Source organism: Muscardinus avellanarius (genome assembly GCF_963383645.1).
Source record: "Muscardinus avellanarius genome assembly, chromosome: 15".
Taxonomy (NCBI): Eukaryota; Metazoa; Chordata; class Mammalia; order Rodentia; family Gliridae; genus Muscardinus; species Muscardinus avellanarius.
In genome coordinates, this window is record NC_137801.1 from 90,050,648 (window position 1) to 90,070,457 (window position 19,810).

The 19,810-nt window shown below is 46.1% G+C and overlaps 1 protein-coding gene across 1 annotated transcript in view; it reads left to right on the top strand.

Moving 5' to 3' along the window:
- EIF5B (eukaryotic translation initiation factor 5B) overlaps positions 1–19,810 on the top strand; it is a gene marked incomplete at its 3' end in the record, with an annotated part of 44,264 nt that overhangs the window by 4,410 nt on the left and 20,044 nt on the right. Inside the window, exons 2-8 of the mRNA XM_080711129.1 lie at positions 8,689–8,814; positions 8,904–9,000; positions 9,680–10,271; positions 12,185–12,402; positions 12,861–13,011; positions 18,076–18,174; positions 18,903–18,992. Of these exons, the coding sequence (XP_080567255.1) occupies positions 8,689–8,814; positions 8,904–9,000; positions 9,680–10,271; positions 12,185–12,402; positions 12,861–13,011; positions 18,076–18,174; positions 18,903–18,992 (1,373 nt within the window). The remainder of the gene's footprint in view (positions 1–8,688; positions 8,815–8,903; positions 9,001–9,679; positions 10,272–12,184; positions 12,403–12,860; positions 13,012–18,075; positions 18,175–18,902; positions 18,993–19,810) is intronic.

Consider the following 19,810-nt stretch of genomic DNA (forward strand, 5'->3'; position numbering starts at 1 on the left):
AAGAAAGTATAGGTGAGCATGTCTGATGTGAAATACACCAGAACCTGAAACTCTGATCACGACACGACACACATGTTCCTGAAAACGCAGTTCTGCTAAAGGCCACGTGTAGAGCTGCCATGTGCTGTGTGTGAGGTGTGTGTGAAACAGAGAATCTCATGTTTAGATTTGGGTCCATCCCCAAGATACCGGATAGAGACGTGTGAATACGCCAGAATCTAGAACAGTACGAAATCCAAACCCTTTTGGTTGGTCCCAAGCATTTTGTTTGTTTGTTTGTGTGTTTGTTTATTTATTTATTTGCAGTGTTGGGAATGGAACCCAGGGTTCTTCTACCTCCACGCTACACCCCCAGCCCTGTTTTTTATCCTTTATTTTGAAACGGGGTCTCACTGAGTTGAAAAGAGCTGAACCCTGATCCTCCTGTCTCAGCCTCCCAAATGCTGGGATTACACGCATGTGCCACCACGCCCAGCAGTCCCAAGCATTTTGGATAAAAGATACTCAGTACTTTTTAGTTCATGTAGAAATTAATTGCTTTCTTGCATATATTGATTTAATTTTTAAAACTCATATCCTTGGATTTTTTTCGGTTGGAAAATGCATAATCTGCGAGTTCTCTTGATTTAGCTTTTTCCTATTACTGACACTTTAGAACTTGGTAGGGAGAAGTCCTAGTTTGCCATCAGCAAGTAAGAAAGCAGCTTACAGACCCTGCGGGTCCCTCCAGCCTCCCCGGAGCTCCTTCGGCCCTTTCTGTCACGTGTCCATGGGCTCTGTGGGCTGACGGTGACTTGGCAGGTGATCTGGAAGGTGGGAAAAGCGTTGTTTTTCCAGGGAACTGTCATTGGTTATGTTAGAAAGGTAGTTCTCAAAATTTTTTGTCCTAGGACTCCTTTTTGTACTTAGAAAGGGCTTTTGCTATGTAGTAATATCTTGATACCATATTACAACTTAAAATGGAAAACTTCCCCAAATAATAAACACACCATATATAAATAATACTAAGTATTGAATGTCTGATCACTTACTGTCAGATGTTATTGTAAGTGCCTGAAATATAGTGAGGAACAGGTGTTATGATGTGCCTCTCTGTTTTATTTGCTTAATTTAATTGTATATCAGTAAAATTTTATTTTCTTTGAGTCTTGCACATATTTCTTGTTTGGCTTATTTGTAGGAATTCAGATTTTTTTCTGCTGTTAATGTAATAATTTCCCGTGTTTTTGTAAAGATAGCTGTTTTTCAAGGTGGCTGTATGTGTATGATCAACTTACTGAACTCTTATCAAAAGTACTGTTTAAACCAGGCATAGTGACACACACCTTAATCCTAGTACTTGCGAGTTGAGACAGGAGGGTCACAGGCTCAAGGCCAGATTCAGCAACTCAGCAAGCCCCTCTGCAACTTAGTGAGACCCTATTTCAAAATAAAAAATAAAATAGGGCTGGGGTTGTAGCTCAGAGGTAGAATGTCCCTGGGTTCACTCCCCAGCACTGCAAAACAGAGAGAGAGAAAGAAATGGACTACCTGAGGAGTGAGTTAGGGCTTAGCTTCCTGTGTGTGACCCGTGTAATAGAAGAGAAGGGGCAGCAGGAGAAGATGAAAGACTGCAGCAGAGCTCAGATGTTGTGTTAGTGACACTCGGCACACTCCTCCCTTTGTCACACACCGTGTGACACGGTGCTGTCGATAGAGCACAGCACACGGCTGTCCTAAGAGTGCGTTGAAATTCTCACGGCACAGCACTGCCTGCCCTAGCGGTGGCGGCCATGTTTACATAATTTTTTTTTTTTTTTTTTTTTTTTTTTTTTTTTTTTTTTTTGCGGGTCTGAGGATGGAACCCAGAGGCATTCGACCTCCGAGCTACAGCCCCTGCCCTCTTTTTTATTATTTATTTTGAAACCGGGTCTCACTGAGTTGCAGAGGGCCTCACTAAGTAGCTGAGGCTGTCCTCGAACCGCAGTCCTCGAATCCCAAATGCTGGGATTACAAGCGTGCGCCACCACGCCCAGCTATGTTTACATAATTTTAATAATAAAAATACTGGCCGGGAGTGGTGGCCCACGCTTGTAATCCCAGCGCTTGGGTGCTTGGGAGGCTGAGACAGGAGGATCGCGCTGGTTCGAAGCCAGCGAGGCTGGCTTAAGAGACCCTGTTTCCAAATAAAAAAATATAAAAAATAGGTCTGGGAGTGTAGCCCGGAGGTAGAAGGGTTTCCAGGAACCCCAGTACCACACACAAAATAAATAAATAAATAATAAAAAAAATAAAAATACTGATTAGAACCCATCCTGGAACTGGTTTGAAATCTGGGAGGAATATTTGCTATACTTGTTTAAGAATCCTGATATCTCAAAATACAGTGTGCTTGCTCGAGTGCGTGCTCTCGCGCTGTCTGTCTGTCCGTCTCTCTCGTGGTACTGGGGACTGAACTCAGCCATTTATATTTGGAAGCAGGTTCTCCTTAGGTTGAGTCTCACTCCATGCTGAGGCTGTCCTCTAACCTATGATCCTCCAGTCTCAGTCTACCAAGTACAGCGATTACAGGCATGTGGCACCATGCCTGGCTTGAAATACAGGTCTTTCTTTCTTTCTTTCTTTCTTTCTTTCTTTCTTTCTTTCTTTCTTTCTTTCTGCAGTACTATGGAGGGACCCAGAGGTATTCTGCCTCTGATCGACAACCCAGCCCTATTTTTTTATTCTTTATTTTGAAACAGGGTCTCGCTGAGTTGCAAAGGCCCTCCCTAAGTAGCTGAGGCTGTCTGTGAACCCGAGCCTCCTGTCTCGGCCTGCTAAATGCTGGGATGACAAGTGTGCGCCACCACGCTGGCTTAAAATACAGACTTTTCTAAGACAGATTAGTGCGTACATGACGTCTTCACTGGTGAAGTGAAGTAGCTGTCTATAGTCAGTCGGTGCCCAGATTTCTTTTTCTCTCTCTTAATTTTAATTGGATAACTGCCTATTATCCAATGAGACATCAGTTGCATTTTGCTCTTGTTTTTGGAGGAATCCTTTTAAAACAGGTGTCAGTCATTTTTTTCGAGTCATTGGTTTCAGGCCTTCCTTTGTTGTGAGGTTCGGCTCGGGATGGGGATGTGTCTCAGTGTAGAGTGCTTTCTTAGCATGCCCACAGGCTCTGGGTTTCATCCTCAGTACTTCTGAGAAAAAAGGGAACATATGCTGTACTCTGATACAGAGTACCTGTTTTAGTTTTCCTGATTCTGAAACATTGCACAAGCCAGAAACTGAATATAATCCATGAGTAATACAACTGAATACTTCAGGCCATTGGGTTTCCAGTACTAGGCCCTGGTAAGGGCTGTGACTGATACTGAAGTGGGCTTTCTTCTCAGTCTAGAGTCAGGTGCTCTAAGGACTCCATTAAATGAGGACACCACATGGCTGATGTTTTCTGGCTATCGCGGGTAATCCTGCTAGTAAACATTATTCAGCTTCTTGGTGGCTCTGTGCTTCAGCGTCTGTTGTCCTCCTAGGACTGGGCCACAGGTAACTATGTTTAGTTTTTACAGGAAGTGCCAACACTGCTGTTCCCTCCGCAGCAGCAGGACCCCTGGTCCAGGGCCCTGTGCTTGGGTAGGGCTCCTAGTCAGGTTGAGGAGTTGCCTCTGGTCCTAGTCGTTGTGTGCTTTCACCATGCAAGGATATTTGGTTCAGTTTAGTGCTGTTCACCTATTGATAATCACAAGATTCTTTGGTCTCTTATCCTATGTATAGTGTGGATTACTCAAGGTTTGTGGTTGTGTGTGATATTGGGGGTTGAAACCAGGGACATTTTACCTCTGTGCAGCACTCCCAGCCGTTTTTATTTTTTATTTTTATTTTGGTGATACTGGGGATTGAACCTAGGTGCATTTTATCTCTGAGCAACACCCCCAGTCCTGTTTCATTTATTTTTGTTTGTTTTTGAGCAGGGTTTCCCTAAGTGGCTGAGGCTGACCTCGAACCTTCAGTTCTCTTGTTTCAGTCTCCCAAGTACTGGGATTACGTGCATGTGCCGTCACACTCGGCTTTATTTTTTATTTTGAAATAGAGTCTTGCTAGGTTGTATAGAGTTCTGCTCTTGCGGAGGCTAGTCTAGAAAAAGTGATTCTCCTTTTTTAATCTTCCGAGTGCTGTGGATATAGGCATATGCCACGATGCATAGTGGTTTTTCTTTGTTGAATCAACCTTGCAATCTTGGGATAGATCTCACTTGTTCATGGTTGATAGACTTGGCAGAGGATTCCATTTTTTTTAAACTTTAGTTTGCTTCTGTCTTGGTAAAGAGCATAAAGTTGGATTTTTTTGTTTTTTTGTTTTTTTGGTACTGGGGAGTAAACTCCAAGCTATACCCCAGCTCTATTTTTTTTTTACTTTTTATTTGAAACAGGGTCTCACTAAATTGCAGAGGCCTCATTAAGTAGCTGAGGCCGACCATGAACCTGTGATTCTCCTGTCTCATCCTCCAAAGTACTGGGATTACAGGCTTGCGCCACCATACCTGGCTTCATAAAGTTGGATTTTTAAAAATACATTGTTTTTTAACTCAGGATTGAACCTAGAGGCATTCTACCTCCAAGCTACACCCCCAGCCATTTTTATTTTTATTTTTATTGTTTTGTGTGGTACTGGGGGTGGAACCCAGGGGCTTTCTACTTCCGGGCTATACTCCCAGACCTATTTTATACTTTATTTTGAAACAGGGTCTCACTAAGTTCCTGAGAACCTCACTCAGTAGCTGAGGCTGGCTTCGAACCTGTGCGATCCTCCTGTCTCAGCCTCCCAAGCACAGGGATTACAAACGTGCGCCTTTATGCTCGGCTTTATTTTTATTTTTATTTTTTGTTGAAACAGGGTTTCACGTTCTGTTCTGTTCTTTTCTTTTCCTTTTTGCAGGTCTGGGATGGAACCCAGGGGCATTTGAACTCTGAGCTACACCCCCTGCCCTATTTTTTTTTATTGTGAGACAGGGCCTCACTAAGTAGCTGAGACTGTCCGTGAACCGCAGTCTTCCAGTCTCAGCCTCCCAAATGCTGGGTTTTGGGATTACAAGCTTGCCCACCACGCCCGGCTCTGACTAATGACAGGCAGTTATGCCCTCATAGCTCCATCTTGGTCAACATGTGCCACATTTACCATGGTGTCCTTAGGGTTACGATGGAGCTGAAAAGCTGCTACCATCTCCTGGCATTGGAGCCGTCATGATAAGGCGTAGTGTGATGTGTTACAGTGCGTATGGTGGCGCTGGTATAAATGAGCCATAAACCTGTGGTGCTGCAAGCCCTTCAGAGACCTAGAAAAAATCCTAAAGTCCATATGCAAAAACAAAAGGCCTGGAGTAGCTAAAGCAGCTGCAAGCAGTAAGGGCCATGCCAGCAGCATCGCAGTACCCGCCTTCAGTTATACTCCAGAGCTAGAGTAATCAAAACAGCGTGGCATCGGCAGGGACAGGCACAGACACAACAGAATGGAGAAGAGGAAACCGGCAAACCAACAAACCTCCCACTCCTAATGGCCGGGGTGGGGTTTTTTGTGTGGTCCTGGGGATACAACCCAGGTGTATTCTGCCTCTGGACTATACCCTGGCCCTGTTTTATTTTTTATTTTGAAACAGGGTCTCCCTAAATTGCGGAGGGGTTTGCTAAGCTGCTGAGGCTGGCCTTGAACCTGCAATCCTCCTGTCTTAACCTCCCAAGTACTAGGATTTATAGGCATGGGCCTCCATGCCTGGCTTAGCCAGTGTTTTTTGACAAAGGTCCCCAAAACATACACCGTGAAAAGACAGCTTTTTCAATAAATGGTGTTGGGAATGGTTTCTTGCCCTATGCAAGAGTCAACTCAAGATGGATAATAGACCTAGAAATGAGACTAGATATTTTGCAGTTATTAGAGAGCACAGGACTAGCTCTCCAACACATAGGCATGGTAAGACCCGTCCTCAGTAAGACCCCCCCCCCCCTGCCAGAGCTCAGGAAACAATCAGTGGGTGGCACTACGTTTAAAAGCTGTGTAGCCAAGGGAACGAGAGTCTGAGGAGAGAGTGCACAGAATGGGAGGAGGTCTTCACCAGCTTCTCCTTTACAGAGGCCTGATAACTGGAAGATACAAAGACCTTAAAACTAAGGGGAAGAAACTCGAAAAGTGGGCAATTGAACTGAACAAATACTTCTCAAAAGAAGAGATACAGATGGTTAATAAATATACGAAAGGCTCAAAATCATTAGAAATACAGAACTGCACTGATTCCATCCACGCACAGCCAGCATGGCAGTCGTTAGGAGTGCAAGCAGTAATAAGCGCTGCTGAGGGTGGGGAAGGCGCCTTCTACGCTCTTGGGATTGCAGATTAGCTACAGGGATCGGTGCGGCGTTTCCTCAGGACTGGACGGACCATCCTGACCCAGCCATACCACTGCTGGGTATAGTGATGCACGCATATCCATGTCGATAGCACAATTCACAACAGCCAGTTATGAAACCAACATAGGTATCCATTGACAGATGGGCGGGTTACGAAAGCCTGGGATGACAACTTACAGTGGAATGCTCTCATAAAGAACGGCCATGCCGTCTGCAGGAAGCTAGGCGGGGCTGGAGAACTCTGCTGAGACATCAGCCAGCCTCGGAAGTGAAGGGCCATGTTCTCTCTCCTGTGAGAGAGATCAGGAAACGAGACTTCAGATAGTGAGCAGGGATACTGGTAAATGTTGAAAGGGGAGTTGGGCGGGCGAGGGGCCCAGTCAGACACCACTCCCTGCACGTTTCTGAGAAGTGGCCAGATGAGCTTGGGGACTTCTGAAAGCAGCGGTCAGCACAGGCCTGATAGGTGGCGGGTGCTTGGTTGGTCAGTCTTTTCTTACTAGCTAGAAAAGGCCTTTCAGACTCCCATTACAAATATAATGCTATGCGCTGTTGTTCTGAGGATGCTTGTTGGTGAACATTCCAGAAGATAGCCGACTACGAAGTGCACCTGGTCTGGGTGTTTGTGAGGCGCCAGCCTCCGTCCTTCCCCCAGCTCCGTGTATTCTGTAGGTAATATTGCAGACATTGGGCCAGGCTTATTCCTTCTGCTCCTTTCTCTACACAGGCGCTGCTGATTTGACACCTTGCAGTTCAACGCACCGAATGGGGTCTCCACCTGGCCTGCCCCGGGTGCCAGGCACCCCGGGCACTCCTCGTTTCTCACCAGGGCTCTACCTGACCTGATCTGCTTCCTGGGTCAGGATTCAGTCTGGTCCTCATGCCACTGACTGTGGAATTAGACTTTCTGCATCCAAATCTTTGCCTCTCTCCCCCCCGACTCCCATTTTTCGGTACTGGGAATGGAACCCAGGGGCCCTCTACCTCCGAGCTATACCCCTAACCCTATTTTTTTTTCTTTATTTTGAAACAGGGTCTCACTGAGTTGTTTTGAAACAGGGTCTCACTAACGGCTGAGGCTGGCCGCTGATCGCGATCCTTCTGCTGGATGACAAGGTGACATCCAGCCGGCTGAGTGACAGTGTTCGCGCCTGGCCATGGTCGCCTGGAATGTTGCTGAAGTGCTGCCTAGGCCACGGCCTCAGCTCTGGCTTTCTTATTCCTTGGGCAGAGTGAAGCCATTCAAATGCGTAGTCTTGAGGTGGTGGAGACACCTTCGGGAACTCTTCAGACGGACAGGCTCCCTCGCCTCAGTGCCTGTGCGCACGGCCTGACATGGGCATCCCTCTCCTTCTGCTCTCTGGGTACCGGCCGCTTCTCTGTCAGGAAGCCGCTGCCTTTCCTCATTCTGCATTTGGTGCTGTGGGGAGCAATCCTCAGTGCAGCACTTGTGTGTTAGACTGTCTAGAATGTAGGATGACAGGGAAATGTTAGTTCTGGCCAACTGCTTGTAAGAGCACTGAATTCCTTTACTTGAAAGCACTTGGCGTTTGCAATTCCTGGCTTACTGGTGTACTGTCCACGTAGTCTCACATAGTTAGAAGACACTTGTCTTTGCTGAAGCAAGGTATCTACACAGGCCCTCGACTGTCCCATGCGTTCTTTTATTTCTTACATATACATATATACAATTTTTTTTTTGTGGTACTGGGGTTCCTGGAAGCCCTTCTACCTCGGCTCACTCTCAGACCTATTTTTTTTTTTTAATATTTTTATTTGGAAACAGGGTTTCTTAAAGCCAGCGCGATCCTCCTGTCTCTGCCTCCCAAGCGTGGGGATGACAAGCGTGTGCCACCACGCCCAGCTAGATGTATATTTTTAAAAGTCCATTTTTTTTCTCTTGCTTAGATTTTTATTCTTGAGCCCTTCACATTGCTTTTTTTTTTTTTTTTTTTTTTTGCAGTAGTGGGGATGGAACTCAGGCCCATTCTACTTCAAACATCCCAGCCCTATTTTTAACTCTTTATTTTCAAACACGGTTTCACTAAGTAGCTGAGGCTGGCCGTGAACCTGCGATCCTCCTGTCTCAGCCTCCCAAGTGCTGGGATGACAAGTGTGCGCCACCAGCCTGACGCATACTGCTCTTTCTGATAGGACTCTAACTCAGAAACTTCATTGGCGTGGATTCAAGTTGGCTGATAAGGAGATGTCAACTCACGGAGTGAAAAAGAACTTGCCAGATTCTGTGCTGCTGACGTATGAAAGCGGTGAAAATGTGAAATCTGCTCCTGGTAATGTTCAGGTCTCTTCGTTTTCATTTCAGGGCCAAGGATGACATTGATCTTGATGCCTTGGCTGCAGAGATAGAAGGAGCTGGAGCTGCCAAGGAGCAGGAACCTCAAAAGTCAAAGGGGAAGAAGAAAAAGGAGAGAAAGAAACAGGAATTCGAGTGAGTATATCTTCAGGACATTCGGTGTTGGTACTGGGTTCACTGAATAAACTGCTCATGTTTTAAAATGTGCTGTGCTCCCTTTCCAGTGAAGATGACATTCTGAAGGAACTGGAAGAATTGTCTCTGGAAGCCCAGGGCATCAAAGCCGACAGAGACGGCGCCCCGGCAAAGGCCAAGGTGAAGGTGCGGCAGGGTGCTGGCTGCCGCCGTTCCTGCTTCACGCCCTTCCTGAGCCGTGTGCTCAGGTTTCGGGGCTCGCTTGGAAACTTAGAAATGTAGATGTATTAGCCAAATGTTTCTAAAAGTCAGAGGCCCAAGAGAGAACACTTCGGGAAAGAAAGAATGTGTCTTAAGTCCTTTTGTAGATGCGAAGATGCTTTGCTTGGGAATATAAAGGTATTTAATGGGACATTGCCCTTTAGTAGGATTGGCACATTTGAAGAGGGGACGTCTCCTATTTCCACCGTAGTGTTTTGCATTTTCTTTTTTCGTCCTTTGAATCAGTTAAGCCTCAAAGCATTGGGCACGTGCTGGGACCTTTTCTTCTTTCGCGTCCCTAGGGGCTCCAGTGCCATCGGGAGAAGGTAGTAAACGCAGGCTGGTGACCAGGCTGGACTCAGAGCACCGGGATTTGGAAACGTGCTGTGCTTGAGCTGTATCTCAGGCCTAGACTAGCTTCTGCTGCTTAGTGGAGGTTTGTTTGTTTTGCCAGAAAACCAGAAGAAAACACCTGCTTTTGAAATTGTTTTGAGAGCTTTTTAAGAATGTGTAGTTAAGTGAAGCACATGGCCAAGGGACCTCGGTTATTTTTAAGGAATGAAAATAATTTTGTTAATATTTGTTAACAGTGGACTTTTTTTAGCCAACAGAAAACGATGAAGAGGAACCTGTCTCGAAACAAGATAAAAAAAAGAAAGGACAGAAGGGCAAGAAACACAGTTTTGATGAAAATGATAGTGAAGAGCAGGAAGATAAAGACTCGAAATCAAAAAAGGCTGCAAAACCCAATGTGGACGCTGATTGCAGCAGACTTCCTAAAAGAGCCAAAGGGGAGGCTCAGGAGCCGGGTGGACGGAGGGACGGCTCGGACGACGACGGGGACGCCAGCCGCAGAGCGCAGCCGCGCTCCAGACGGGGGTCCTCGGGTGGAAGCAGCCACGAGTCAGATGAACTTTTGCAGTCTAGAAAAGGTCAGAAGAAAAATCAGAAGAATAAGGCGGGTCCTACTGTAGACAGCGGGAACGAAGATGAGGACTCCTCGTTCAGGATCAAGACAGTGGCCCAGAAGAAGGCGGAGAAGAAGGAGCGAGAGCGGAAAAAGCGGGACGAAGAGAAAGCGAAGCTGAGGAAGCTGAAGGAGAACGAGGAGCTGGAAACGGGCCGGAAGGAGCAGGGCAGGCCGAGGGAGCCGCAGATGGTGCCCGGAGCCGCAGAGGCCCCCGCGGCCGCGGAAGGTGGGCGGCCCGCCTTGGGACCCTCACGCCCCCACTATCCGCTGTCAGGACTCAGTCGGAAGGAGCCCTTGCAGACAGCAGCTCCACTGCACTGCTTCCCCCGTGAGGGAGGCTGAGGCAGGAGTCCAAGGCCAGTCTGGCCAGCATAGTGAGGCCCGGTCTCTAAAAGGCGGGTGCCTGGGGTTCAGCTCAGGGATAGAGTGCTTGCCTAGTGTCAGAAGTCTGGGCACTCTTGACTTGATTTTCAGTGTTTACCTTTACATATGTAGTATAAAATATCTTTCAGATGGTGTATTTACACACTAGAAGTTTTGTAGAATCATTGTAAAACTGATTTTTGCTGTAATCCCAGTACTCAGAAGGCTGAAACAGGAGGATCACAAATTCAAGGCCAGCCTTAGCAACTTAGCAAGACCATCATCAACTTAGTGAGTCCTTGTTTCCAGATAAAATATAAAATAGGAGCTGGGGTATAGTTCAGAGGTTGAAGCCCCTGGGTTCAATTCCAAGAAACAAACAAAACTGCTTAAGTTGCCAAAAGAAACATTTATTCTTCCTCCCGAAAACTTAGTGTAGCTTTAAAATTCTTTCCTGTCTATAAAAACTCACTTAAATCTCTGGAATAAAAAGGTAAAATTAACATTATTAAATTAGTTAACATCTTTTAAGCAATGACGGTCCATTATTTGTATGGAAAAACTATTCTTAGTGCTTAGAATAGTTTTTCTTTAGACCTGATTTTTTTTTTTTTTTTTTTTTTTTTTTGGTGGTACTGGGGATGGAACTCAGGGGACTTCTACCTCTAGGCTACACTCCCAGACCTATTTTTTTTTTTTTTTTTTTAATTTGGAAACCGGACACCACTAAATTGCTGAGAGCCTCACTAAGCTGCTGAGGCTGGCTCTGAACCTGTGATATTCCTGTCTCAGTCCCCCAACTTCTGGGATTACAAGTGTGTGCCACCATGGCTGGCTTAGACTTGAAGACTTAAAAAAAAATTTTTTTTAATTTATTTTGAAACAGGGTCTAAGTTGTGGATAGCCTCACTAAGTAGCGGAGGCTGGCTGTGAATCTGTGATCATCCTGTCTCAGCCTCCCAAGTACTGGGATTACAAGCGTGCACCACCATGTCCATCTTAAAGACTTTTTGTTTGTGTGTGGTACTGGAGATGGAACCCAGAGACATTCTACCTCTGAGCTATGTCCCCAGCCTGATTCTTTATTTTGAATAGGGTCTCACTAAGTTGCAAAGGTTCCCCACTAAGAGCTGAGGCTGTCCTTGAACCGCCGTCCTCCTGTCTCAGCCTCCCAGGTTCTTAGATTCTGGGATCATAAGTGTGAGCTACCACGCCTGGCTTACTTGAAGACTTTTAATGGAAAAATCAGTATTACTTTTTAAACCACTAACATTTTTATTATATGAACTCTTGAGGAGAAACACATGAAAGTAGCTTTAGAACTTTAAATTCTTTAGAGTTCTTGGACTATACTTACGTACTCTTTTAAAATTATTCTTGTAATATCCCCTTAAAATAAACTATCTGTTATCATCATCCCTATCTTTACAGAAGTGGAACTAGCTACAGGACTTAGATGGGAATTAGTTCTTTCTGTCTGCTCTTTAGAACGGGGACAAGCCTGTGTTGGCAGGAGTAAGGTACCTGAGGTGGTACTGCTGCCCCTTGCTGCCGACAGGGTCCTCGTGCCTTCCTGTGGTCAGCGGGCTAGCTGAGACCAACGCCCACTCAGGCCAGCTGTGGGTAGCCGGGCTAGTGCAGCGCCCGGTGCCCAGGGAGCTGCTCTGCTCAGACCTGCCAGTCCCGGGGCCTCACATTTCCTGGGGTTTGCTCATCATTGCCGCAGGAGATGACTCTTTTTTCCTAATAACGCTTGACCTTTATGTTTCTTGGTAGATGACAATGAAGGAGACAAAAAGAAAAAAGAAAAGAAGAAGAAGAAGGCAGAAAAAGAAGAAAAGGAGAAAGAGAAGAAAAAAGGGCCCAGCAAAGCCACCGTCAAAGCGATGCAGGAAGCGCTGGCTAAGCTTAAGGAAGAAGAGGAGAGACAGAAGAGAGAGGAGGAAGAGCGGATAAAGCGGCTGGAGGAGTTGGAAGCCAAGCGGCTGGAGGAGGTACTGAAGGCTCTGCTGTCGAGCACCTCCAGCCCCTGGGGTGACAGGTGTGATGTGAAGGAGAGGTGCAGGGATCCCCACAGGAGACACAAGTTGCCCTGTGTTAGTGCCAGTGATCTCTTGATGTGACCTCCTAACTTTTTTTTTTTTTGGTGGTACTGGGGTTCCTGGAAGCCCTTCCCTCCGGGCTACACTCCCAGACCTTTTTTTTTTTTTAATTTATTTGGAAACAGGGTCTCTTAAGCCAGTGAGGCTGACTACGAACCTGCGCGATCCTCCTGTCTCTGCCTCCCAAGCGCGGGGATGACATGCGTGCACCACCACGCCCGGCACCTCCTAACATTTTTATTTGGAATCTTTTAACATAGTACTTTGCATGTATCTTGAACTTTGTTTGAAGTTTGGGTTATTTAAATTTTACAGTTTATGTAGCAAATGCAACATATACTCTTTCATAGGAACGATTGGAACAAGAAAAAAGAGAAAGAAAAAAGCAAAAAGAGAAAGAAAGAAAAGAACGCTTGAAAAAAGAAGGGAAGCTCTTAACTAAGTCCCAGCGAGAAGCCAGAGCCAGGGCTGAAGCCACCCTCAAGCTTCTGCAAGCCCAGGGTGAGTGGGGCGCGGCCTGCGGGCCCCGGTAAGGGCTGGTCCGCAGTGACCTCTAGCATCCAGGAGGCTGGGATTGCATCCAGAGAGCTCCTAGGAAGACAGTGCTGTAAGGTCCAGTAGAGTGTAAGAGGTCGGCGTTGTGCTTCCTTGGTTTAGGAAGAAGGCGGCGACTTTGCCAGGAAAGAATGGCTGTGTAAATGATGTCATTTCCCTAACCCCTTCCCCAAACAGGCAGAAGTCAATGGAACAGGGAACACCCGCCAAAGGTTTCGGCAGTTATCAGCATCGCTCATTCTTGCTCTGTACCACTCTGCCATTTTCCCCCCTCTGGAATATTAAAAGTGAATGTCCAGCCGGGCGTGGTGGTGCACACTTGTAATCCCAGTACTGGGGAGTCTGAGACAAGAGGATCACAGGTTTGAAGCCAGCCTCGGCATTTAGCAAGACCCGGTTTCCAAATAATAAATCAAAGCAGGCCGAGAGTATAACTTGGACTAGAATACTTCTGGGCTCCATCCCCAGTACCACCAAAAAAAAGTGAAGCCCAGATAGATTTTATTTTCTTGGTTCTGGAGATTGAACGTAGGTCCTTTCTATCTCTGAGCTATACCCCAGCCTTATGTTGTTACTTATTTTGGAATAGGGTCTCACTTAGTTGTGGAGGGCCTCACAAGTTGCTCAGGCTGACTTCGAATCTGTGATCCTCCTTTCTCCGCCTCCCGAATACTGAGCGTCTAAGCCTGTGCCATCATGCCTGGCTCCAGATAGCATTTTTCCTTTTAAATTTTAACCCACAGATACTTTAGTATGCATCTAGCAGAAAAAGGACATTTTACCTCTTAGCATAAGTAGAGATTATATATTGTCACATCTGACAGTAAGTTCATAGATGACCTTGAATTTGTGATTCTTTTGCCTCCAGAGTAGCTGGGATTACTGGAGTGTACCACGGTGCCTAGCACCCACTCACTTTTCTCCTAATAGTCGTCTTATTTACTTACTTATTATACTGAGGATTGAAACTAGGGGCATGGCACTCTACCTCTGCGCTGTACTCACAGCCCCGTTTTATTTTTATTTTGAAGCTAGGTCTCACTGAGTTGCAGAGGTTGACTGCAAACCCTCAGTTCTCCTGTCTCAGCCTCCCAGGTACTAGGATGACAGGTGTGTGTCATCACGTCTGTCTTTCCTAAAAGTTTTTTTTTTTTTTTTTTTTTTTTTGGTGCTGGGGTTTCTGGAAGCCCTTCTATATCTGGGCTACACTCCCAGACCTATTTTATACTTTTTTAAATTTGGAAACAGGGTCTCTTGAGCCAGAGAGACTGGCTTCAAACCTGAGCGATCCTCCTGTCTACGCCTCCCAAGCGCGGGGATTACAAGCGTGCCACCATGCCCGGCTCCCTGTGCTTATTTTTTTAAACGACGAGTTGGTGCCCTGGCAGCCTCTCAAGTGACCCGTGAGCTTCGGTTTGTTTTGATTGTTGGGCATCATTTTATCATTTTAATTTAGTGAGGGTGTCTGCGGCTGGTGTTTTGCTTTTGTTTTTTTATTTTTTAATTTTTGGTGGTACTGGGGGTGGAACCCAGAGGCTTTCTACCTCCAGGCTATACTTCCAGACATTTTTTTTTTAATTTTTTTTTTTTGTTTGTTTTTGTTTTTGTTTTTGTTTTTTGGTGGTACTGGGGTTCCTGGAAGCCCTTCTACCTCCGGGCTACACTCCCAGACCTATTTTTACATTTTTTTTATTTGGAAACAGGGTCTCCTAAGCCAGCGCGCGCGGCTGGCTTCGAACCTGCGCGATCCTCCTGTCTCTGCCTCCCAAGCGCGGGGATTACAAGCGTGCGCCACCACGCCCGGCTTTTATATTTTATTTGGAAACAGGGTCTCACTAAGTTGCTGAGAGCCTCACTAAGTAGCTGAGGCTGGCTTCGAACCCGTGCGATCCTCCTGTCTTAGCCGCCCAAGTGTGGGGATGACAAGCGTGCGCCACCACGCCCTGCTGGTGTTTTGCTTTTGGACACCATCATGCTCTGATACTCCGTGGCACCATCTTTGACCAGTGAGAGTCCATTCAGGCTGAGACCTGGAGCCGTGTCCACGGCACCCGGCACTGTGTGACTTCTTCCTCGCTTTCTGACACACAAGGTTATCCCAGGCTTATCTTGTGCATACTCTAGACCTGGAACCAGCTGTTTCAGGAGTTTGGCTTCTTTGAGTCCATGTTTAGAGAACACAGATTGGGCCTATAACTGCGTTTTGACAGGAAAGATGGTTCCAGACACTGTCGTGGAGCATCAAGAAGGCGGTGTTGCGTCTTCTGCGTTTCCTATCCCTTTGTTCTTAGATTTCAGTCTTGGTCATTGTATAATTACATGGTCACTGTAATTACAGTAATGGCCACACTGCTGCTACTTAGTTGGTAACTGATGCTATAGTAAACCTTTAACATTGCTTATTTTCCCCTCATAAAAGTCTGGATATTTTCATTCTCACCTGACACAGATGAGCTAGTGACTCAGAGCTTAACTCTGGCACAGCAGCACAGAGCCCACATCTGACTGGGTGTTGTTCTTTAGGGAGCAGTGGATGGAGAGAAACATAGTACTTAGATTTCAGAAAGTTTAAAAACATTTTTTTTTTGCGGGTCTGGGGATGGAACCCAGGATCATTCTACCTTCGAGCTACACCCCCTGCCCCCCTTTTCTCTTTATTTTGAAAGAGAGTATCACTAAGTTGCACAGGGCCTAAATAGCTGAGGTTGTCCGTGAGCTGTGATCCTCCAGTCCCAGCTTCCTGCACGCTGGACGACAAGCATGCGCCACCAGGCCCGGCTTAGAAACTTTTATTTGTATTTGGAGGTATAGATTCTTTTTTAAAAATGAAAGTAGGCTGGACATTGTGGTGCGTGCCGGTAATCCCAGTACTTTGGGAGGCTGAGACAGGAGAATTGCAGGTTCGAAGCCCTCCTCATCAACTTAATGAGGCCCTTAGCCCTTAGCGAGACCTTTTTTTCCAAATTAAAAAAAAAATGTAATAGACAGGAGGATCACTGTCTTAACCTCCCAAGTACTAGGATTACAGGCACGAGTCACCACTTTTTTTTTACTGGGGTTTAAACTCAGAGGCATTCTGTCTCTGAGTTGCTGAGGCTGTTCTCAAACTTGTGATCTACTGTCTTATCTTCCCAAGTACTGGGATAACGTATATGCAACTATGTCTGCCGCTTGACAGATATTTAAGGAAGAGATTGGACCAGTTTATAAACACTATCTTCCAGAAATACCTAGCTCCTTTTATGAGGACAGAATTGCCCTTATTATCTTTTTGAGAGAGACATTTAAGGAGAGGAAATTCACAGACCGTTGCTTCTCGCGAACGTAATTGTAGAAATTCTCGACAAAGCCATAGCTTTTGATTCATCCCATGTACATTGTCTGTGTGGTCTGTCATGATGGGGTGGGTGTTGCCAGGAAATGCAGCGCTCACTCAGCACTTGGGTATTCATGTGTTTTGTCAATAATTTGCAAAAGAAGAATTAAACGTTCATCTGAATAAATACAAAAAATGAGCCAGGTGTGGTGGCGCACACTTATCATCCCAGCATTGGGGAGGCTGAGACAGGAGGACCGTGGTTCGTGGCCAGCCTCAGCTACTTAGTGAGGCTTTTGCAACTCAGTGAGACCCTGCTTCAAAACAAAGAATAAGAAATAGGGCAGGGGGTGTAGGTCAGAGGTAGAATGCCCCTGGGTTCCATCCCCAGTACTACGCACACCAAAAAAAAGAAAGAAAGAAAAAAAAGGAAAAGACTAAAAAATATGACTGGGGGTGTTGCTTGGAGGTAGAATGTTCTGTTCCTAGTACCACCAAAAAAAAAAAAAAAAATACAAAAAATGTACAACTGTTGTAACTACCGGAGATAGACTGGTTTCTACACCTCGGCACTGACAGTGAGGCAAGGCTTCCTCATTGTACTTTCCAACATTGCCCTTGAGTGTCCGCACTTGTGCAGTTAGACACGTCAGTGGAGACAGAAAACTGTCTGTGCACAGCGACAGTTGTCTACATAGAGAATCCCATTCCACCTAGACGCTGTAGGCGGGCGACACGCGTGTGCACCGCCCGGAGGCCCTCTACTGTGTGCCCGGGTTCTAGTGTGAAAACGTACTGAAATGTTCACACCTGCTTTGTTCACAAGTACATCAGCTGTCCATTCAGGGAATGGAGTGCCACTGGCAACATAAAGGAAGTAAGTCCTGCTACACACGCAGGTGGGCGGCTCTGAGCCATCGGGATGGCAGGAGCCAGGCTCATGCTCCACCTCAGCGAGCTCTTAGCGAAGGAGGAGCAGCAGGCAGGGAGAGCGGGCGGCGCCTGGGCCGCAGCTGGGGCAGTGTGTCCGCACGCAGTGTCGCCATTGTCACGGAGGTGACAGCTCTGCCTACTGCAGTGCATGCACGTGTTAAGATACCTTGTTTTTTTTTTTTTTTTTTTGTGGTATTGGGGTTCCTGGAAAACCCTTCCACCTCCAGGCTACACTCCCAGACCTATTTTATACTTTTTTTATTTGGAAACAGGGTCTCTTAAGCCAGCGCGGCTGGCTTCAAACCTGCGTGATTCTCCTGTCTCCGCCTCCCAAGCGTGGGGATTACAAGTGTGCGCGGGCGTCACCACGCCCGGAGATACCTTGTATTTTTTATTTATTTTTTATTTTTATGGTGGTACTGGGGTTCCTGGAAGCCCTTCTACCTCCGGGCTACACGCCCAGACCTATTTTATATTTTTATTTGGAAACAGGGTCTCCTAAGCCAGGGCGCGCGCGGCTGGCTTCAAACCTGCGCGATCCTCCTGTCTCCGCCTCCCAAGTGCGGGGATTACAAGCATGCGCCACCACGCCCTGGCAATACCTTGTATTTTTAAGTTAGGTTTTTTTGTGGATACCTTTTCTGTTTTAAAGTATGTATCTCTGAGGTAAGTGAGACTTTACCTTGTTAAGTGTTACATTGTTACTTTTCAGATGGTGTATGAATGAATCAAGGCTGAGTTTTTCTATTTTCATCTCTCAGGTGTTGAAGTGCCATCGAAAGATTCTTTGCCAAAGAAAAGGCCAATTTATGAAGACAAGAAGAAGAGGAAAACACCGCAGCAGTTGGAAAGTAAAGAAGGTTTGTAGTAAGACAGCTGCTGCTCTTAGCGATTTTGTTTGCCCCCAACTGCCTTAAAAACAGAATGGCATCTTAAGATCAGTCAATGAGAATACTTTTTCGGGGTGGTGGTAGTGGTCCTGGTTCTGGGATTGGAGCCAGGGTCTCATACCTGCTAAGCACGTGCTCTACCACCGAGCTACACCCCCAGTCCTCAGAAATGGATTTTGCGACTTTTTTCTATACTTTATTACTTCTTATTATTGTAATTCTAGTCTAATTCTAATGACAGACTAATGGGAAGAGTTCTTGGTTTGACAGGTCTGGGACCTACCTTATGAATGTTGCTAACTCTGAAAAACAATTTTTTTTTTTCTTTTCAGCTTTCTGTGATTTTTTTCTATTTCGTGATTAGAAAGAGGAGTTTTCTTCATAATAGATAGCTGAGAATGTCAACATTTTCTTTTCTTTCTTTGTTATTTTGGCGCTAGGATTGAGTGCAGAGGCATTCTACCTGAGCTATACCAGATTCCCTTTATTGACACAGGGTCTCTCTGAGTTACTCAGGCTGGCCTTGAACCTGTGATCCTTCTGTTTCAGCCTTCCAAGTACTAGGATTACAGGTGTGTACCACCATACCTGGCCCACTGTTTTCTAAAGTTACTGAAGAAATAGGTTCTCATTCATACTTGAGTATTTAGCTAATTATACACTGCAGAGATGCTAACTTGATTTCTGCCCCCTTTCAGCATCCGAACCAGTGGACTTAAGTGCTGCTGTGGAGGCCGTGGAGCCAGGAGCACCAGAGAAAGAAGACGCGCCAGCCCCTGTGGAGCCAGGCCAGTAGTGCGAGCGCCTAGCGCTGGCCAGTGTCTGCAGTGCTGTGTCTTCTTGAGTTGCCCAGTGTCTGACCTGTTGTCATTGTCATTTTCCCAAATCATTTCTTTTCACTTCCAGTAAGAACATACCCAAGGGAGACATGATTAAGTTTTGTTAAAGTAGTGTATGTCAGTGAAGTGTTTTGTAGAGAGGCTTTAAAACTGTGGTTTTCTGCTTGGAGTCTGTGGGTCAGAGTGCTAAAGAGGACTTGAACTTAGTTCTTAGGGCGTCAGAAGCAAATTTGCACCATTCTAATTAGAGCATGCTGAGCGCCACAGAGACCATCATTTCCAGGCCTTTTAGACTTCATCTTCTGTTTTACGGAGTCAGTACGATTCCGCTTGCTCGTGTGTGTGTGAAGGGTTAGGGGGGCTTTGACTTTGCTGTCAGCCAGTGTTTCTGCTTTGAGTTACAGACTCATCCTTTTGTTTTTTTTAAGCTTTTTTTTTCTTTTTCTTTTTTTGTGGTACTGGGATGGAATCCTTCTACCTCCGGGCTACACTCCCAGACCTATTTTATACTTTTTTAAATTTGGAAACAGGGTCTCTTAAGCCAGCGCGGCTGGCTTCGAACCCGTGCGATTCTCCTGTCTCCGCCTCCCAAGTGCGGGGATTACAAGCGTGCGCCACCACGCCTGGCTAAAACTTATTTTTAATTAATTAAAATTGTTTTTGCAGGTCTGGGGATGGAACCTAGGGGCGTTCTACTTCCGAGCTACACCCCCTGCCCTATTTTTCAGTCTTTATTTTGAAACAGGGTCTCACTGCGTTGCAGAGGG